Source organism: Acipenser ruthenus, chromosome 15, assembly GCF_902713425.1.
Source record: "Acipenser ruthenus chromosome 15, fAciRut3.2 maternal haplotype, whole genome shotgun sequence".
Classification (NCBI taxonomy): domain Eukaryota; kingdom Metazoa; phylum Chordata; class Actinopteri; order Acipenseriformes; family Acipenseridae; genus Acipenser; species Acipenser ruthenus.
In genome coordinates, this window is record NC_081203.1 from 24038281 (window position 1) to 24061625 (window position 23345).

Sequence of the window (23345 nt, forward strand, 5' to 3'; positions counted from 1 at the left end):
AAACCATGGCGGATCACTGTGTAGATCGTTAAAATAGACTCCTTTGTGAACAAACGTTATGAAAATCAAATAACCAACAGTCTGAGTCTCTTTAATGTAATTCCGTCTGTACAAATTTTAATTCTTCAAATCATATTGGCATTTCTTGTCAATCCACCACTATATAGATCAATTAAATAGAACAGCCCCCACCCTTGTGTGTAAATCAGACAATTCCACAGCTGTTAGTTAATTCTAGAGCAGAGTACACTGCATTTTCCATTCCTTTTAAAATGAAAAGTGCATCAAAGCTTGAAGCCTCACGAAACCCTGCAGGAACTGCTTCTATATGAAAGTACACCTGTTTATTTATTTGTTTGTTTTGTCATAAGTGCTTTGCCTAAAAGGCATGGATATATAAAGACCCACTCTCCGCTGTATGTACTGTAGCATTGTCATGCACTGCACTGTCCTGAAAGCTGCATTTATAATGAATGCTCAATTTAAAAGCTGCTTCTTAATTCTTCAAAGCCAATATATGCTGTATTACAGACAGTTTGTAAAGAGATGACTAAAGACAAAATCACATTTAGAATTTGAATCCCAGTTTATAGTAAGGATCTTCATTTTTTTTTTGTTTTTTTTTCCTCCCCCCAGCAGGTTTATAAGGTGAGTTGTGGTCTGGAGAGAACTAAAAATCCACTGTTCTACCCCTCTTTCTTCTGTTAAAAGATCTTTGGATTCTTTGCTTGTATTTTCAATTACATTTAGAGGATGCTAAGGCAATGCTTTAGATGAAAAGTAATCACTGCCATCTAATCACTTTGTGTGTTATAGACGCCATAATGCTGGATGTAGCCTTTTATAAAGTTATTTTTGAAATATGTGCATATCCTGAATATAAGGGAGACCAGTAATACTGTTAATAATGCTAAGACAATGGATTAGAATTCCTTTAATAATCAAAGTTATAGCTAAAGTTAACAGCACTTGGCAACTACTACATTCATATTTCAAATAAGAATTTAAATTGCATGCTGACTGTCACAATTGTGACCTTTCTATCACTTGTTTGTACACAAGCAGCTCTAACATGTATGTCTACTGTAGGTGTAATAATACATGTGTACTGCACCTTGTATCAAGTCCTTGGCTTGTTGGGAGACATTTTTCCAGGCTTCTCCTTCAAAGGAGAAATCACCTTCCTTGATTTTCTTCATGATTTCTTCTGCACTGGTGTGGGTCAACATTTTTTCCTTACATTGAAAGGGAACTTGTCCTGATAACATTGTGTACTGATAGCGAAGGAAGGAAAAAAACACATCTTATAAATGTTGGGTTCCCATAACATCCTGCAGGGTTGAATGCGGCTTAGCAAACATCACTTTACATGTACTAATGAACCTGCAGTTCTGAGGTATCCTTCTACCCTGCAGACAATAGACATGGGGCTCAGATTCAGTCTCAGACAAGCCCAAATTCCTTATTTAGCTGTTGTTAAGTCTCCTGGGAAAATCAGTGAATTCAAGCTTTAGAATTGTTGTTTGAGTACAGTTTTTTTTGTTCACAATTCTGGAAAAAGCTGAACTTGTTCACAGGGTTGACCTTGTGAACCGCAGCATCGACTTTCCAGGCTTTCCATAAAAATAAAAAATAAAGGAATGCAAGCCATTGGATGGAAGAGGTTGAGCAAGCCCCCTTGGTCTATTTGAGCTATAGTGTGGAGTAGTGGTTAGGGCTCTGGACTCTTGACCGGAGGGTCGTGGGTTCAATCCCAGGTGGGGGACACTGCTGCTGTACCCTTCAGCAAGGTACTTTACCTAGACTGCTCCAGTAAAAACCTAACTGTATAAATGGGTAATTATATGTAAAAATAATGTGATATCTTGTAAGTCGTCCTGGATAAGGGTGTCGGCTAAGAAATTATTATTATTATTATTTATAATAATAATAATAATAATAATAATAATAATAATACTACAAGGACCCCTTTGAACCCAAGAACAGTGTTAATAGGCTTAACAGGCAGCTTGGGCTCTAAAGCATTATGAATAATTGATTGTAACTCACTATAATTACAACATCACAAAACCCTACCTGAGCTAGTGGTTTCATTATGTTTGATCTTAAAGTAGAGTTCATCATTTTTTATTTATTTTTTTAAAATATCACAGGTTCACCTTTTAATATGTTGAAGTTCTTTTAGTTAATTGTTTTGTATAACTTATTTATACTTAAAATTGTAACATGCATGCACTGTATGTGGATATTTCAAAAGACTATGCAATAGAAGCAAAATGTATTCCTGCTTCCTGGTACCAAATTACTTCCTGTGCTGTACAGTATCTCAGTTTCACACTGCAATTTAGCCAGGTGACCTACAGCAGAGCAAGTGAATAAATACAAAAAAAAAATCGGTACATCTTCAAATAAAGTAAAACAAAAAACACAAGAGACTTAACAGAGGAAAAGGGGATGAATGATAATGCTACTGAGGGAAAAAAGTGCTTGGCACTCCTTTAAATGTTTGAAACACACCTAGGATACATTTGCCTGAATTTGTTTCAATAGGAATTGCAGATATAAAACAACCACTTAGACCAGACTGGGATCCACACAGACTGTACTCACCAAGATGACTCCCAAACTCCAGAGGTCACAGGATTCATCATACCCGTCATGACTGAATAACTCGGGAGCAGCGTAGTGCAAGGTGAAACAAGGGGTTTTTAATGGCTGGTTATCCGGCGGTTTTAATCGAGCAAATCCAAAGTCAATTATCTTTATCTCTGAACTGTCGCTTTCATCTGTGAACAACAGATTCTAAAAAAAAAAAGTAGGCGTTAAATAAAAGACTTGCAGTAAATGTACACTTTACTAAATCCATAGTTCAACCAAACCACACCTATCCTGAATTATAGACTGCTAAGGAGTTTTCAGCCAAGCGGAACTCCATTCATGACAACTGTACCACCTTAAGAATCTACTTTAATTTACATCAGCTGATATTGAGAATAAAGTAAAAATGTAAACCTATTTTGGGATTTAAAAGGACAGCAGAATTTAGCTCAATGTAATATAGATGCCAGTGTTTAATGTCTACTGCTATCATAATTTAATTGTTTTTAATTAGAATTTAAAACACCATTTATTTTGAGACAAGAAGTGGTTGGAATTTGAATTTAGTCGTGCTCTGGATGTTATTTATATAGCTGTACAGGAAATTGAACTATTTATTTTACAGGCTATAATTACTTGAGCATCTCTAGCTTTTCTGGGAACTGAACCCCGTAATTAGGCAGCACAGTTGTCCATGAAGTTATGCAAAGCAAGTTGCATGCGTGGTAAAATTAAGTTTGGAATAGGTGACTATTCTGAATGCACATTTCCTTAGTCCCTTAGTATAACTAAAGACAAACATACTGGCTAATGCCTTTATCTGTTTTACACATTTCCTATTTAAAGTTTTACCTCATAAAAATATAACTTGGTACTTGTGAGACTTACCAACAAGTATTTTACCTGATTTAAGAAGAATAAAACTACCACAGGTTCAAAGGCCATGACATGCATCTTATGAGCTGTGAAATTTAAAATGAATATGTAGGTCCTGATCAAAATAAACTACTTTGTTTATTATGGTTACTTATTGCGGTCGGAAATATATTCTGTGCAACACTGAATTGATAAAATAGAAATGTGTGTGTGTGTTTTTTTTTTTTTAAAGAACAAAAGCAAAAGTATACAACCCTGAACATAAGACTAGACATCAGTCTACGGTTATAGACAGAGGGCCTTCATCTTTCACTTCAAAAACTAGATACAAGTCCAGGGCCACCCTGGAGAGCCACAGGGTCTTCTTTCCACCTGAGTTCTCAATTATTAATTGAACCAATTACTTTGTTAATTGGTCAACACTGACATTTATTCCAGGTCTTTAGCCATTGATGTTTTAAAGATACCCATATCATGAATCTATGGGCAGACTGTACCTCTGGTTTCAGATCCCTATGGACCACTCCAACGTCGTGCATGTGGCTCACTGCAGAGACGAGTTTGCGCATGATCCGGCTCGCCTCCGTCTCACTGAAGTGTTTCTTCTTACGGATGCGTTCCAGGAGCTCTCCGCCTTTCAGCAACTCCAGCACCATGAATGTATGTAACTAACAGGACAAAAATATACAAGCTTCAATAGGAAAGCTACTTAAAAAAACTCTTATTGAAATATGGCACTGTATGTTTTATCCTGAGTTCCAATGCAAATGTGACTGACTGGACAGGTCAGGTCATGTCATGTCATGAGTGGGAGACTGAGGTTAAAGATCTGGAGTCTTGCAGAGACATTAATACACAATTATTTTCAAACATACAGCTCTTCTGATTTACAGTTCAAGTCATGAAGGGTATATTTTGAGTTAGAACCACACTGCCTCACACAATTAACCAAACATGCAGAAGAAACAAGATTATTTTTCATTTACATTTATAACACAGATGAACACGGATTTCACAGTTGAATACTGACTTAGGCAGTTGAGTAGTTTGTCCATGTGTAATTCACCAATGCCGCTTTTCTAAACTAGGGTTTATTTGGATACTAGACTTGGTACAGTTTGTTTGGTATCGTTTGTTTTTGGGAATCTGGAAAAGAGTTCACCTAAATCCAGCATTAATTAATCCATAAACTCATTAACTTGAATGTGAAGGCAGGTATAGTGCAGTATCTGAATTGCACATCATTATTATTTACTCTGCATAAAGATCCGGTTCTTGCTTCTTATTTTTTGGTACTTGTACCCTGTTATTTTTCTGCAGCAAGTTGAAGACTAGTTCTAGCGATATGTGTGTTAAATAGTCCAGAAGCAAATATCGAATTAATGCATTGTGGGTGAACATGGTTATAGACTGACCTCAGAATTTAAGACTGACCATTTACTATTTTCTTTGAAAAAAAACAAACACATTCCTCTTATTAAGAAATATTGGTACATCTTCTTGAAATTAATAAAAAGCTCTATTGCAATTGCAAAATGACCACAATTATAAAAATGAACAATGGTATTCCTTTTTTAATCTAAATGAATCCTAATATGAGCATTTTTTTTTTCTTTTAAAAAGAATGATTAAATCTTGAATTAGCTGGAGCAAGATGAGGGCGTTTCAGAGTTGTCAAGAATCTTTTTGAAGGAGCTGCGTCTGTTCTATTGAAATTGTAATAATCCTGCCAAACTCATCAGCTCTGAAGTGTTTCTCTGCTCTCTAACAAAAGGGAAAGCACATTCTATCTGCCTGTTTATTTTTATACTGATAGAGCAATTGAGATGCTGGAGGTTGACATACATTTATTCCACTGTGGCAAAATTATGTTCAACTTGAATGCCAAGTTTAAATACATTAAGCCAGACATGGAAATAAGAAAATATGAGCATACCAGCAACTTTTACTAAAGATTTTAAAAATGTGCTTTAAGCAGACAGGGTAAAAAGAAACCAAAATATCCCACAGGCCAAAACGTAATCTCAATTACTGTTGCCCTGAATTGTAATCCGATTACTTGTCAAAAAAGTAATATATGTTACTCTAAATTACTCCAAAAACATAACCCGATTACAAGCAACTCTGTACTTAAAACAACCCTATATCGATATCTATATATCTAAATATATATATATATATATATATCTGCATTGGGTTACACAGCAACGTTTTTACTGCAACGTACACAAGTACATCATGCAAGCTAGACTGCCTAAAATCATCACGTCACTCCAGTGATGGCCTAAAGAAGCGACTGCAGTTGATATCAACATGACCTACTGTACTGTACTGTACAAGGCTCCTCAGCCACTTCAAGTATGTATTTGTTTGTGTGAACAGCTAACATTGTTTTTAAAAGAGAGAACCAAGTCTATTAAATAAATGAGGAGGCAATTCAAACTGGTAACGGCACAGAATTAGCCTAGGGAGAAATGTGAGCTTCACATCAGCAGGCTGTGGAGCTGCTCTCGCTAATGAGACCTTTTTAAAATCTGACTATTGCTACTGCCTCTGCTGCCCTCAAGTTTTAATAGTGAGACTGGCATTTGGAGCACAAAAGAAAAAAAAAACAAAAAAACTTTGAAATCCTAACCAAGCTTTTCTGCTTAACTTAATTGATCCTTATTTAAAGCCTCAAGATATAATTACCCTCCATTTATTTTGTTCATTTTCATCCCACGCCCCCGTCAATTGTTCTGACTTGTCAGAAGTAACTACCAAACAACAGCTAACAGCAAACAAAGTAAGCCAGTCAGAGGAGTCAACTTGGTTTATAAGATAAAAGTAATTTGATAATATGGGCTTGGGCCTGGTCCCTGGTCGTTGTAGGAGCCAATGAAGAGATTACTAGAATATATTATATACGTATATATCTTAAATTTGTGGAAATAAATCCCATACCTGATCATGATAAATTTCATGGAGCTTCACAACATTTGGGTGTACTTCACACAGCTTCAATGCAGCTATTTCCTTCTGAGTTTGCGACTCCATTCTGGAACGAGAGAAGAATATTCAATAAAGTAACTTTTTGGTTTCCTATCAACACATACAGTAGGTAGCTGTGCTTGGCTTTAGGACACATACGACCTTGAAGAAGTGCATGAAATGGATGGAGATGGTGCCATTATCAGTGTAGAAAAACACTTTGGATTCAAATGAAATGTGCCTGCTAGAACAGACAGCAAGCAACACCTATAATGGGGGACGATCTTTATAAATAAACCATATTATGAATTACTTTAAAACTTCAATCTATACACTACGTAGCTACTTATCATGTGAGTTTCTCATTTGTTGTCGAAGCCTGGTAAATGAACACGTGTTCATTCAAACGCACAGCACAGGAACAAAGTGGATGTTCAATCTGTACAAGGCATATTTCCTTCTTTTGAAAGTCTCATTATGAAAATGTGGTTTAAGTCCAGAAAAAAAACTATTCTAGGACAGGTGTGTTACTTATTGTCACGGTAGTTAACTTCCACGTGTATGGATGAAATGGATTTTTTTTCTGCATGCCCCAATGAAATGTGAACAAAAATAAATAAAATCTTGCTGCAGCTCAGTTTATTTGGAATGACCTTAAGGCTAGGTCATTCCAAATAAAATGTCAAAAAGCAATATAACAAGCAACTAAACAGGGCATTTGAGGGGAGTTTGAAACAGCACTTTAATCTTGTATGACTGCATTACCAGGGGGGAATTATAAAAGGCTCTGTTTTGTCCCGCATTCATGTTTTCTACATTACATTTCATTTAAGTATGAAATGCACTAAAAAGCAGTCCAACCCATATATCCTTTCTAATTTTCAAACCTCAATTCACAGCCATTATAGACATTAGTTTACATGATTAATTAACATTCATATACATGTTTACAAAGTGAGTATTCAAAGTTGACCTTACAGAAATTGATGGCAACAGCAAAAACTTATTTGGCAGCATTACATGCCATCATACATGCAATCAAAGCAGATTTGTATCAATAAATCAAAGTTACTGTTTTTACCAGGGTTGCCGATTTTAAGACTAGTGCTTTTCATTTTTTAGTTTGGACATTTACCTTTTGCTGATAATTTTTACTGCAAATTCCTGGCCAGTTTTCTTGTGGATGCATTTCCTACATATGGAAAAACTCCCTTCTCCAAGTGGGTTCTCTTTCAAGTCTAATTCATAATTTAGGTAAAATGGAGAATCCTGTTAAGAGAAGTAAAGATAGTGAGTTTGCTGGGTCATTCATTTCAATGTACAATAATACACATTTAATCTCCACCTCTGTGACGTGCTTGTACAGTAAAAAAGCATGCATTTAAAACAATTTTTAAAATGGAGAATTAGCTACTGGATGTAACAATATGGTTTAGTAATTCATTAGTAACGTCACATTTCAACATGGTTAGTGCTAAAATAAAACAGTTCAAACAGTGATGCCACACTTTAATAGCTTGGCATTTCAGCCCATTGAATTGAATGGAGAGGGTAGGGCTGGACGCGAATCACTAACCTCACAGTTCATAGACTAACATCTTACCATTCAACTAAAGAGAAAGCTCTATTGAGACTTAAGTGCGTACTACTAACTCATCAGCTGCTAGGAGGATTTCTAGTACAACACAGAAGCCAGATCTGTTAAAACCAAAAATGTGCTCCACTTTGGACTGCACCACGCTAACAGGTACCTTCATCATGGCACTTCGGGCCACAGCCGTTGATCCAGGACGATCCATCCCTAAATGCATCTGGAATGGGTCCGTCATGACGGCGTTGCGTTTGAACAGAATGGAAGGAGCAACGAACGAGTAGCCCTGTAACAGCAAAAGGGTTATATGTGGAAGTTGGTGTCACAAAAACCACAGGTAAAAAGGTAAGTTAGCCTTGCTTTTGACAATAGCAATGATTTAAAAGAGCTTCAAATGTATTTTTAGGCATTTCCCTTACATAGAAAAACATTGGACACATCCCTTCATGAGTGAAACAAGAATCTTGCTTTCAAGTAGAAACAAATGGTTTTAATAAAAAATGGTTTTAGTACAAATTGGAAGTCATTTGAAGAGACAAAAAGCCACCTCTAAAACAAGCTACTAACGCATTCAACTTGTGACTCCATTGCCATATAAAGAACACAATTATATTTTAAACATGCTTTCTATACAGTTGTGTTCCTTTCAACATACACTATCCATTTTAAACGTTCTATTGATTTGTAGGTTTAAAACATACAGCATAGACCAGAGTATGAGAAACCAGTACATTACTTATGCATACTTTATATATCCATAACTTCAAAAACACTCATTAATTATCAGGTACAATGAGTTGCAATGTGCAATGTGCTGCAGTTTAAATTTAAATGCATCACCCCTCAATAAGCCACTGTAAAGACATCTCCCAATGCATTTAAATATTTGTTAGGTAGAATCTCTTTTTTTTTTTTTTTTTTTAATATACCAGTTTTTAACTACTTTTACAGCAGAAGCTGGGAAAGAAATCTAGAAAGCAATGATAAAGGTGGCGAAGTCAATTGCTGTGTTTAAAAATGATTGCATGCTTTGATTTGCCTTTTAAGTCTGCAGGATGGCTGTTCAATTCTGTTGTCAAGACACGGCTGCAACTTCGATAGCCTGGCCTGACCAGTATAATTACAGCCATTTTACAACAGAAGAAATTAAGCTGCAAACAGACTTAAAAGCTTATTTGAAGTTGGAAATCAAATGTTACAAAGATACAGTAATTACGGAAGGCATGCTTTGTGAAGTAACAACTTTATTTCAATTTCAAGTACTCTTTTTAGAAAGCTTTTGATTGATGTGTTGGTGAGACTACACAGAAGGGTGGAGATTCAAATGTAAATCATTAAATAAATTGATTAAAATCACCATTAATTAAATTAGTAAACACTGCATCAGAAATACTTCTAGGGTTGATAATAATAATAATAATAATAATAATAATAATAATAATAATAATAACAACAAAAACAATAACAATAAATTAAGCATTAATTACCAATTAAGAATTAAATAGACAATGAATAACAAGTCATTTGCTCAAAAAAGATGAGACTTAATTTGAATAGTTGACCGTCCATTAGGTATGGTTTTTACATTCCAATCTGCACTCATAATTGTTTGTTCTTAGTCCAGTTTACAACATTAAGGTTATCTCCACCCCAAAGGTGGAAACTGTCAGAAATCAGTTTCACAAACGCAGTAGATTGAAAATGTAAACTAATAATGTGTAACTAGCAAACAGAATAGCTTGTGTAGAGAGCTTGAGTGCTGGAAGAATTATTTCTAAGATATAAAAAATAAAACTGTTTGTGAGGCACCTTCAGTACTTTTCTCTGCCAAGATCTTGTTTCAAATGATAACCGATTTACTTTATATGGTTTACAGCAGCCTTTAAGTTTATATACATGTAGGTGGAGGTCTCTGATCACTGTAACATATCTAAATCAGGGGATTGCCTCACTGCCTCAGTAATACCAGCAGGTAAAAGGTCATTCACGGTATCAATATAGTAATTCCTATGTATTCCACAAATCAGTTCTGTTCTATCAAACATTAGAGCCCTTTGTCTTGATCTTCTGAACGGCACAGTACTTAAGAGGTAAATGTGTTCACCTGAAATATTCGGTCTGAATTCTGAGGCAAAGCTGCAGGAGAGTAGGTTGGGTCCATCTCTGTAAATTCTTCTGCAAAATTACTGACGTCCAACTCGTCTCGGATAACAGGCTTAAAAGGAGCGGACACTTTTTTGGAAGCCAATTCATCCCAGTTAATTTTCTAAAGGAAAAAAAAAAAAATAATAATAATAATAATAATAATAATAATAATAATAATAATAATTCAAATAAAAATGTAAAAAACGAAAACAGTTAGATGCTCGTACAGTGTACAGGAGCTAAAATTATATTAACTCAGAGTTCTCTGCAGCCATTTCCAAAGAAGGGCGGAAAGGTTCTCTCAAAAAGGCAGGCATAGAGACCGTGCAGCATAAGTGAGGAGTCATTTTTAAAATAAAAGACCACATGACTGGGGACATGTGAGCTTTTTGCTGCAGTGTGCTACATTGTATCTTTGTATAGTCAAAATCATAAGCAGTGCTAGAGCAAAGTATGGAGAGATTATCAGTAAAGATAATGAAAAAAGAAATGGACATGTGGAAGGATATCATTATCTCTGAAAGTTTTCATGTGTGTTTAAATGAAGAAATGAATGTGCATATTGTTTTGTATGCTTTTAAAATGGTTTAATGTGCACCTACTTTTTTCCATTTCCGAAAAAAATAAATGTGGGGGTGGTTTAAATGGGCATATCTGTAGTTAATTTACCCTTAATGTACAAAACTACATTTTTCTACTGTGCATTTGCCATAATTTTGGATATATAGAGGAACGTTCACACTGCAGTTACTCGACGAATGAGGATGTTTACAGAGTGTGATGAACCTGTGTTATGTTTTACAGCTACCCTCATGTGTGAAATAACCACAGCACTATGATAGCATGGAAGGTTACAGTAAATCACTGGTACTGGAATTCAGTTCTTATGAGCCTCATGTTAAAACAGATGTTTTTTTATTGTTCCATAGCTGCCTCAGGAGGACACTAAGCAATTAAAAAAAATAATAAATTAGGTAGTTTAGTTATAGACTAGTGTTTTAAAGTAGATTTCAATTTTTTACTTGCCAATTATGTGTGTTAGACTGTATGACTTCCCATTATAAGAAATGAAATACTCGCTAACTACACATTTTCTAATGTACTAATTCTGCTCATTATCAATGGGAATTGCTTTGTTTTGTCAAGGGATATTTGGCCATACAAAATATGAGTCAATCCTTAGTTCTTCTGGAGTGTGAAGCCTTGCGTTTAGCCCTGGTAGTAGTTACTGCATGCAGACTGATCGAAATCAACTGGATCATTCTTCTCACCTGGTAAAAAGGATGGTTCTTCACTTCATCAGAGCCACTGGGGCCGGAGCCCAGTCGCTTCTTGGGGTCCTTCATCAGGAGACGCTGAATCACATCTTTAGCTAATGGGCCCATTTTTGGAGAAAATGGAGGCTCGCTTTTTAATATCCTCCTGCAATTAAAGAGGACAATATGTAGATGTTATCTTCAGTCACTGAAAGAAAGATGGACTAACATTGTTTTCACACACAGTACTCTGAAATTGTAATTCTCTTCTTGAATAGCAAATGCACACATCTCTCCTCATTGCTTCACAGTAGGCATCTAGCAAGCAAATACTATTGCCTCTTTTTTTTTTTTGGATCAATTATTTTACCCGTTTTTCAACCCAATCTGTAATACCGCTACAACCCATACCAAGGAGGACTCTAGAATAATGGCATATTTACTGCCCAGCTGAAGAAAAGGAAAGTTGACAAGCTACTGCACCCTGGCAGTGTGAAGTCTAGCTTCACTGCTGTATTCCAGCTTTAATGAATGACCACCATTTTCAATGAAATCAAATCAGATTAATACTTTAATTCTATTATGAATGTATTGTGAGTCCACCTTATAGCCTAGTACTGTCTTGGCCTGGAGGCATTCATGTTTTTAATGACACCACACCCTAATCCTTATTTTGCTTATTTTTGCACATTTATCTCGTGAACTGCTTATCAAGTTGTGATTAAACATTGCCATTTCCTATGCTACAGTGTACTGCAGATACTGCTGATCATATGTCATCATACTCTTTCATCTCACTGATAGCCTATATGCAAATTTGAATTTACTGCCCCTGTAGATTACATGTTAAAACAAGGTGACTGAATTTACTTCCACATTGATTGTCAGAATTTATCCAATTTCTTAGCAGTCCATTTTTAAAACTGAATTCTTCTGAACATCAAAAACTGGCTGCTAAATGGCAGGAGGAGTTGTCAGCAAAAAAATAACTAAATGCTAGTAGGGATTTTTCAGTCTAATGCATTATTTATGAATATAGAGAAGCCAAGAATATACACTCAGGGCTGCACATACTGTACTGTCTTTATTATTCAGCACAGGTTCACGCTGTTTGAATCCTTGGATATGAGCAGTATTGTATAAAATGTAATGAGCAATGAGAATTACAGCTGTTGGAATAAGCAAAGTATGAACTGGTGTACAGATGTATTATAGGGAATGCTCCCAGCTACCTCATTTAATCATTAAGCCAGCTTTACTCTTTCCTTTTAACAGGAACTACTGTACCTAGTGGGGTGGGTGTTTCAACAACCCTCAATGCTCCAGCAATGTAAATTGGTTCTGTTGATTATTATTCTTATTATTATATATACACCTTTATTATATAAACTCAAATTTAAATAATACACATAATACAATTTTTTTTTTTTTTTTTTTTAAACAGCAACAATGACATGTAAATGTATATTTCCTTGAAATGGGGGTTATAGCCCTAGGACCTGTCAAATTGACATAAAACATATATAAATCTATATCTTGATGTTGTTTTATTGTGTAGCTCGTGGAAATCATAATATTTGTAAAAATGAATGGCTGTAAAAACCTGGTCAATTCCTTATTTAATCTCCTTACTTTGAAATCTCAGTTTGTGAGTTCCTCTCTCCGTCAACAGTGAAAGGGGAGGCTCCGGTCAGCAGTTCATACATGAGGACCCCGAGACTCCACCAGTCAACCGCCTGTAAAACACAGGACGCTATAAAAACACAAAATACGACTCCTAAAACAATTAAATACAAGCACTGATTTGAAATAAAGGCAACATAAGATACTAGCAAATGATTTTACACCTGTTGCTAAGCAGCAACTGTTATTTATCGCAAGCTTCCAAAATTGACTTATTTTTCTGGGTTCAGTGACAAATGTAACCAAACCTAAAGGCTGAATGGACTGAAACATTGCATCTTATTAACTAACCTGTCTATTCAATCATTTTAACAATAATATTTTAATATAAACAGATATGGTTAGTCCAGGGCCAATGATCCAAGGTGTTTCCTGAACATTTCCCAAATAAGGCAACCCATCCTACGCAAATCATGAAAGAGTACATGTTTTTTTCCGTTACTTTTTTATGATGTTTGCCATCATTATGAGAGGTTCCATTAATAGTTACCGTACTATAATACTAATGTACGTTTTAATAAGGCAAAAGAATCAGGCAATACCTTATCATGGCCAGTGTCTCCTCCTCTGACAATCTCTGGGGCCATGTACTCTATTGTGCCACAGAAAGAGTAAGCTCTCTCATTCTAGAAATAAGAAATAAAATAAGAACAAATACATTTAACTATCAATTGTAGCAACAGGTTCCCACATAAACTGCCAAGCAAAATTAGATTCTTATTGTTGACTGCTATAATTAAAAGAACAATTTTGTATGGAGTAGGAAATGTGAGTTATCTTAACTAATGTCATCACAACCCTGTAACAGTCTAAATCTGCTCTGTAACCCATCTCCTGCAACACTGCCCCAAGTGGATGTAGGAAAGAACACATTTATTAGAAGCGTTTTTTTTGTACTTGGAGAAAATATGGTAGTTTAGAAAGTCACCATTAATTAAGATAACTGATGTTTCCTACCATGCCAAGTTGCTCTTAAGACTTATTTTGGAGTCCTTAAGATACATGCCGATTAATTTTGAAATGCGTTAAATAAAAGAATAATAAATGCTGCAAACCGGAAGCCTTGTTTATTATTAATAAAGAAATTCTGTATCTCACTTACTCACCTCATCAACCAGGAATTCTTTGCTGAGCCCGAAGTCTGTCAGCACAATGTGACCGCTGGAGTCTAGAAGAATATTCTCAAGCTTGATATCACGATATATAATGCCCAGCTGAAAACAAGGAATAAAAATGTTATGCAACAAGGTTACTCAAGGTTACAATGTTTATGAAATCATCAGCTGTGGCAGTCCTACCAGGGAGAACTAGCGAAACTTCTGCATTTCAAAATGGGCTAATACGAAGAAATTGGAGGTTTTAAAAGTTGTAAAACTTGTTCAACACAGGAACAGTAGAAAAACAATGCTTTTAAATAAATGGAATTAACAGATCGATCAATCAATTAAAAAAAAAAAAAAAGCTCAAAGATTAAAAAAATGTAACATAAAACACAGCAATTTTGAATACTGCAACTTATTAGGATGTGTTGCTGCTGTGTGCTAATAACGTCTTACCTTATGAAGGTGTTCGAGTGCCAGTACTATTTCACCACTGTACAATCCCACTTCACTCTCACTGAAACGTTCTCTCTGGGACAGGTGTGTGAACAACTCTCCTCCATTTACATAATCTGTGAGGAAACCAGAAAACCCCACTGTGCTTTAAAAACCCACTGTGCATGCTCTAAATCACCACCACATAAATGCAATGATAATAACAAACGTCAATAGCTTTAAGAAACCAAAACACACAGTATAACCATTTAACGGGGCGTTTGCAATAAGTGTTTGTAAAAACGGCCTTACCCAGGATGAGGTGCAGCTTGGTGTCTGTTTGGAAGGCGTAATGCAGCGTCACCAGGAAGGGGGATTGTCGAATGTGTTCCAGCACTTGACGTTCTGTTCTCGTGTGCTCCGCTGTCTTCGCTTTTTGGATAATGGTCGCTTTTTTCAACACCTTCATTGCGTAGAGCTTCCCCACATCATGGCCACTGATTTTTCTCACTAGAAACACCTTGCCATACGCTAACAAAAAAAAAAAAAAAAAAAAAAAAAAAAGAAAGAAAGATGGGTTACAATTCACTTATAGCATTTAATACGGAATTAAGAACACACGCAGTGTTTTGTAATTCCATTGTCATTTGTTGTATAAAATGTGAACCACTACCATTCCATATCTAAAAACGAGATTCCAAATATCTGTTTATTTAAACTGCATGCACTTAATTAATGAACACAGATGAAGGATTGAGATGAAAATTATTTTGCCCTAATTGTCAAATGACTGGGAAAAGAATCAGCAGCTATAAATACAGCGGATAATCAGAAATACTTCAGTGCAGATTGTCAAGCACTGTTCTGTTTTTGCATTTTTAAAAGAGGTAAAGCAGCTGTCGGGATACACTCCACATTCATATTAAGAATGGCCCCTTGCAAGTTAGCTTTGGTCACACGGTGAGAATGTAAATGAGAGAATTCCTGCTCTGCAACATGAGCAGTAAAGGCTTGTGTACTAGACCTATATAGGTTATGTGAAAGTGCAATTATCAGGGGTGCAAATAGTTTTGAAAATTGGTGCTAAAATGTTTGGAAAGTTTAGCATCAGAGAGCCTACTGGTGCTAAATGATCAAACCCCATCCTAATCAAGCCGCCCTCCCCCCGATCTTCAACTAGTTTTTAGTGTTTTGTTACATTAAATATTTAACAAAATGTACTCCATATCTAAATCACACCCACATTTGTAATCATGCTTATCTGCTTTATATTTTGTAAAAAAGGAAATTCATGCAAGACCTAAAGTCATTCCTAACGTATTTCATCACAGAAAAGCCTCTTGCTCATTCCAAAAGAAATGCGACATGTCTATTGGCGCCAGAACTTATATGAAGTATCTAGCGCCACAGTGCCAAATTTGCACCCCTGAACTAATTCAGCAGCAAACAATCACAGGGACTTCAAAAGGGGCGTTATAGTATGTGTCTGCGCAACTGGCTCTTCCTTCAACGCAGTGGCTACATTGACCAACATGTCAATTATGACAGTGTGCCGGGTCTTCCTCAAACTGCTTGCAGAAAACCACCTGAAATATTTTGGTTTCAAGTCTGCACATGTGTGCAATTTATTGTGTCGAACAGGCGTGCTGCAGGGGCCCAAATCAGTAAACATTCCCAGGGGAATTACCAATTACAAGGAATAGGTTTGCAGCCGAAACATATTGCAGTAAATCTGTCCACTGTGAGGTTTGTTTTCATAAAAAATTGTTTCAAAGATAGTTTTGCTTGGTGAATTTAGGTATGTTTTTTCTGTATAAAAGGCAACATCAATACAATTAAAACAGGCAAGAAACTACTGTAGCAACAATACAAAAACAGTCAAATTGAGTTGCTTTGAATTATTTTTCTAGTGTGCATGACACAATGTACATGACATACTATGTACACCACATTTTAGAAACATCTAGAAGGTATTTTCAAAATGTGCCGCTCATGAGTTACCTTTGTCTTTAACATATGAATTAACAAGTACCGCTTCTTGTAAAAGTCAATTTGCTTATAAAAATAGCCAATGGCACACAATGCTGCAATTGATCATGACAGATCACAACAGATAGGTTTTATTTCAAAACACATAATCAGACTAAACCACAAAGGGGTACGTGTCAGCTTTTGGTAAAAGGCAACTGAGGATACATTACATGAACTCAACAATGACATTCTTTAAACTGAAAAATAAATATTTCACCTCCTGGATAACACTGGACATTCTGTATACCAAAAGCAAGTATAAATTTTTTCAGGTCTTGGATATTCAGGAATAACAAAATACCTGGTTTTTGCTGTTCCAGGAAGTTTTTCCTCACTTCCTGGAACAGCAGCAAATATTCAAGAAGACGCACAATAAACCTTGTTTCAAGCTGGTTCCAAAAAACACTGGACAGTTTTACAATTCTCAGGATAGTGCAATTTTGGTCTTTAGTTTTCACATTAGGAATTTGCAAAAGAAAGGTAAGTAATTCTTTTGAGCAGCCTCAAGAGAACATTTCTTGCTACATTGAAACAAAAAAGCTTTTTTATGGCTGTACAGATGTAGGTTTTTATTCTTTATTTTCCAGAACAGAATTCTCAATGAAGGCAGCTATTTATAGAAACACACTAAAATTGGTTGAATTTCAAAACTGTGCCAGATAAATGTAACGCCAGTATGTTGTACAGTAAAGACTCCCAATATGCTTGCTTCAGTTTTTTAGGGAACAACATGTAGTGTTGGGTCCGTGGACCATGACGGGCCAAATTCATCCACTTTAGTGGGCTGAAAATGTATGACCTGTTCTCAATGTATGACCTAATGAACAATTAAAGACATGATTGAAACAAATACATGACACTGAAATACATTTACATGTTTTACAAATTGTACTCATCATATCAACACATACAGTATTTTATCATCTTCTGCAGCCACGTGACACAAGACACAGTGGACTAAAATAATATCTTCTGTTAATCCGTCATACTGTGTCTTATAAACAAATATCATGAGATTACTGGCACACAGGAAACTAGGTCATACACATGGATTGTGGGAAACATTTGACCTCCAGGTCACAGAATACAAGGACAATCGTGTGTTTTCAACAAAGAAAAAAAAATGTGGAACCAGTATCGATACACTTTTGTATGGTTCCAGTTGGCAATACTGCTTTTGAAGCAAATCTGTGAAACAAAATAGGCTGTATTATTCTCTTATGGGAACATGCCATACAATTCCAAAATACATTTTATGAGAATTAGTATCTGACAGATGAAGTAACAGTTAACAACAAAATAGCTGAGCCTCTTTAAAAGATGAAAATGCCTTTGGGATAAATTTCAAAGAGAAGCAAGCACACAAGTTCATGGTTTATGTGATCTGGCATATGCACCTCTCTTAATGCTACTGCTGTACTTGGCACATGTGACGTTGGTTGCTTATTTAAATTAAAAAGTCACTTAAATATAAAGGACGTTTCACATAATCAGTGCAATTTTATCTTTTGGAGTTTCTTTTTTTCTGCAGCCGTTTCCCTAACAGTTCCAGTTGCAGTATCTTTAAAAAATTGCACCTAACAAAGCACTGGCAGGATTACTGGACTGGCAAACACGTCCCTCCCTATAAGGCATAGGGCAACAATAGGAAGCCAGCACTGATTCTACATGAAATGCCTGCAAGGTGTTTTAAGCACTTGTGCATATCAAAATCAAACGGTAATGTGAAACACTGACGTGTGAGCAACATATATTTTGTGTCCTATCCCTGCACCTAAATTACATTTTCAATATATAAAAAAATTAAAATGTAGGAGTACTCACCTCCTGTACCAAGAACCTTGAGCAATTCGAAATTCTCAATTCCTACTTTCTCAGCATGCCCAGTCAAGTTAGCTGTAAAGTAAAATAAGACTTAAAAAAATAACAGATTAAAAGAGAGTCAACGCCTCCCTTAAATCACACTTGCACTGTTCAAAGCTACAATTTACAAGAACAAATGACGGCCTGCACCTCATACTGTTCAGACACCAATGCATAAAATCACTGGCTATAGAAAATAACTGCAGTTACCATTTTGTAGATAAAGCAGCAACTCATTTTCCATGGTTGGCAGCAGCAATTCTCTGACCCAGTAAGCACTGACAAGCTACACTAACATTAGGAGGGATAAAAACACACTGGTAAGCTGCTTACGTGAGGCTTTTACGATAATGCCTTTCTCTCAATGGGTTATATCTAGAATCGTGTAGATCAGAAGTAACCCAGAAGCAGCAATCTTACCTTCCCTGGCAGCAGCACCAGCAAGTCTTTGTGGAAGGTAATGCCTATTAAAGGGAAAACTCCTACAGGAGGTTGTTTGTTACAGTGAAATGAGTCAGGCATTGTTAAGACCGAAAGACGGAGAGTGCTTTTCCCAGACGATATATATTGATGGTTTAATGCACTGAAGAGACTTACAAGGCTACAATGACTACATTAAAACCAGACCTCCTCTTTCCATTCCAGTCATGTGACAAAGGGACCTTTCAAACTCTGTTGGTGCTTTAGTCACTCAGATTCTTGCAGTTCTGTGCAGCCCACCATTAGACACAGCCAGCTGCATGACACACAAGTTGGCTGCGCAGATTTTCCAGCTTTTATAAGTAGCTGCGAGAGCTGGAATGCAGCAGCAACATGGAAAGATGATGCAGGGGTCAAGATTTACCTGCTGAACTCAGGACAAGTAAAGTGCAAAACAAAACACTGTCACCTTGACAGTGCAGGAGAACATCACTCGGGCTCGCTACTTCTTATAATAATGAATGATAGTACTTTGTAAATATTTTCTTTTAATCACATTAGCAATAAACATGTGAAAATAATGTATATAAAACGTGGTCTTGTATTTAACTTATTAAATTAGTTTGGTATCTAATAAAACAACTGTATTTTGTGTGATCGACATTAAAAATGTTAGTCTTTTAGGTATTGTACAAAAACGTAAACATAAAAATAAAATGGTTAATAGTAACTGCTGGTGAAAAATATATAGCATACAAATGTCTAAAGCTTTCTAAATGGCTAAAGGGGTACACACATGTCCAATACAGGGGTTGTAGCAAGCTTGTTCAGTAGTACTGCTTGCTGCTGCAGGTGGCGTCAGGCAGTCAGCAGCCAAAGCCACATGGCCAGTTTACTCAATGGAACTAAAACTCCTCCTCTCTAATTATCCACTGTAGCGTTCCTTTGTCACATGAATTGAATGGAATGTCTGTTCAGTGCCAACAGTTAGGATGTGCAGGTAAGTTCAAAGCAAGCTCAGAGCAAGATATAGAGAACAAGTAGCATTGCTAGTAACCAGAACAAATACTTTTGACATTTCTGATGAAGGGATTAAATAGTGTGCAATGCTGCTTTGCAAAACCCAAGTTTGTTTTTCAAAAAAGGAAGTAATTTTCCTTTGCATTGCACGTCGAATATGAAAACAATTTTTTTTTACAAATTATTTTTTTACAAAAAACTTTTTTGAAAAGAATAGCGCTGTACAATGTGTGCTCTATTTCTTTTTATATCGTTTTAAATGCATACTCCTCTAATTTTGTGCCGAGTCCACTAGAGGGAGCCTTTATGCTTGATGTCGTCATCTACTGTACACTTCAAATGTCAAATCGAATTATGGATATGATTTATTGTATATTACGATTTAAAATGTAGACACATTTTGTGGTCAACATTTTGCCTGCATGACCTAGTCAGACTTGGAGTTTAAACTAAATGGAGCATTGCTATGGCCGGGCAAACTTTTAGATTTAATTTAGAAACACCCCCTCAGGGCGATGCTTGTCAGCAGTGAAGTTCACCAGAGCAGTTTAATTCAAGGAAATTGGAAAACATCCTTTGACTTAATCCTAACATCCATCACTTTGTTAATACAGTACCAGTCACAATCGATAAAACATGAACGGGCCAGGCTTGTGGTTCTCATTTCAAAACCAAATCACAGAGCATTCCTGGTCTGCCCTGCTTTTGTTTTGTTTTCATGATGTTGGATAACTTTCATTAGCTGTGGGCTTTAGATCTCACACAGTAGGCCTATGTGCAGTTTTGAAGGAAGCACTTGTTATAGCAAACATGTATTTTCATCTTACAGATTTAAATCTGGTTATAGTCTTGGTTAAAAGAAAGCTTTTGAGTTTCGAGCCTCGTTTTCAGGTAGTCTTATTGTTTAAAGCCGTTTCACCTCACGACAGGTTCTTTGAGATAAAAAGAGAAAGGACTGAAGTGCAAAACTACCTGAAAGTAAAGCATAAAAACACAACTAGTCCTTAATCTGGGATCTGTGGACCCCTGGAGTATGCAGAGGTTGCACAGGGGTCCCCAGAATATACAGAACAACACATTTAATGTATGAAAAAGTGGTCCACCACTGTTGTGATGTGAGACTGGCCGTGTGATGCATAAAGTATTAAACGTTAACGTTCAAAGCCCTGCTTAGTCCTCAGTTTTCAGTTGGGATCCCTATTCAAAATCTAGTTTAAAAAGTTTGAGAACCTCTATTCTAGATAAACTGGTAAATGAAACACAAATCGCTGTCTAAAACAACAAAAATAATTACAGACATACAATTACAAAAGAAACGGTTTTGTCTGAGATTAATTGTACTTTTAAAACTGAAGCCAAATCAGAATAAGCTGTGCTAGAATTGGGCTTGAGGCCATGCCAATGAAGAACTCAGATTTCCCTGTTTGCATTTCTGAACAGCGGGGGGGGGGGTGCAGACTTTGGCAGCGGACTGCATACAGTACAGCTATGGAAAAAAATGTTTGCATCATCCTATAGAATTAACAAATTTTGCTTCATAAAGTGAATGAAACCTGCTAAATAATGTTACGTTAACATATTGAATGTAGTTCATGAAAAACTGACAAATTGAAAAATGTGACATTTCGAAATCTAACATGAAATACTGTACTACTATTATTATACACACACACACACACACACACACACACACACACACACACACACACACACACGACAGTTTGCATGTCTTACTTCCAGGTAGTCTGTTATACTTGCATTTCTTTGGTCATTTCACCTGGAGACTGAAGTTCAATTCACCCCTTCAATGCTGTCTTTCATCTCAACATGAAGTGCCAATGTAACTGACTACATTGAAGTAAGGAATGCAAAATGATTTTTTTTTTTAACCTAGTATGACAGAAGATACAATTTAATTAATTTTTTGTTGTAGCACTTCATATGAGAAACATACATATTGAATGGGAGAACACAACAGCTATAGTAATAGAATTACTTATAGCTATAAGACAAGCAACTTTTTATTGTAATAAATTATTTTGAGTGTATAAAAAAAAATTATTATTTCCAAAAAAGTTTCAAATGTACTGCTTACACACGGCTGTATATTTCCATACACCTGTAGTCTCCGGTAGTTTCAAACCCCTCCGATAAACAGTCTGATCTAGTATATTTTATCATATAGCTTGAATTTCTAGCATCATAGAAGTAAAGTTAGCTGTACTGTATTTAAAAAAAACATACCAGTGTTACATTTACTTGCAAGGTTCTGGTCATATCCACCTGTCCTAGTCCTGCTAGTCAGGAGATGTATGCAAGTCTTTGTAGAAAATAAGCACAACTTACGTTCCTGTTCTGCAAGCATTTTGAAAACTGTGCCATTGATTTCTAAAGGCAGGCAGACAGACAAGCTGTTGGATCACAAATGGAGACGGACAGATCAAGGTGCATTTACCGCTAAATTAAATGTGAGCTCACACCACAATACTGCTTCTACAACTGAAAATTAAACCATCAGTTCCACTGAACTATAGGAAGTGGGTTCCCTCTTCCTCTCTCAAGCTACGGATGCTCATTAGTACTTTATCACAGAGATTAGGTGATCTTAAATTGCTGCTCAGCTTGATTGCCAACAGGACCTTTCTTTAATGATTTAACACACTGGCTTTCACCCCACACTGGAAAAGACGATGGTTATGACCTAGTCCAGTAATGTGTTCTTACCAGACAAGGCTTTCAACTGACTGGGTTAATAGACCAGGCATCACCAACACAAAAACTGACAGCTATGACATTTGGTTTTAATTACCACATAATGACTGCTGTATTGAGTCCCAATTTATTTGCATGAGTAAGCCCCACTGTTTTTACAAATGGCAAAGGATAACAGTATTAAAGAGGTTGGAGCAAACAAAATCATTTCATAAATCTTACCTGTTGCACAAATCTATTTGTTCTAGGTCAGAAAGGTGCAGTTTTGAAAGAAACACATTATTGTAAACATGTATTTCTGATATCTGGTACTACGCTAGGTGAAGGGTGTTGCACTTCCTTGGACACCTGGAGGGTGAAATTGCCCCCACCCCTTCAACAGCTTCTTTCCTGACATTAACCAACCAGCTGCTTCCCATTTTGACTGTTACTGTTTCAGCCTGCAACACCTTTGACCCAGAAGACACTGCTAAGTTTAATGGCCTGTGAAGAGTGTAACAAATGCTCTTAAAGTAAGGGATGGAAACAGGTACCTTTCTTTAACCTAGTGTAGTACCAAATATCACGTTCTAATATGAAAATTCATGTTTGCTAAAGCATGTAGTTCTTTCAAAACTGCACAGGACTGAGGACCTGACTGAGAAC

The 23345-nt window shown here is 36.2% G+C and overlaps 1 protein-coding gene across 1 annotated transcript in view; it reads right to left on the reverse strand.

The window, feature by feature from the left end:
* LOC131697583 (ribosomal protein S6 kinase alpha-5-like) overlaps positions 1-23345 on the reverse strand; it is a 46998-nt gene that overhangs the window by 10890 nt on the left and 12763 nt on the right. The window contains 14 exon segments of the mRNA XM_058987521.1: positions 1115-1274; positions 2611-2802; positions 3972-4142; positions 6418-6511; positions 7580-7713; positions 8196-8321; positions 10140-10301; positions 11452-11602; positions 13069-13172; positions 13662-13745; positions 14226-14333; positions 14676-14791; positions 14967-15185; positions 18510-18581. Coding sequence (XP_058843504.1) covers positions 1115-1274; positions 2611-2802; positions 3972-4142; positions 6418-6511; positions 7580-7713; positions 8196-8321; positions 10140-10301; positions 11452-11602; positions 13069-13172; positions 13662-13745; positions 14226-14333; positions 14676-14791; positions 14967-15185; positions 18510-18581 — 1893 coding nt within the window.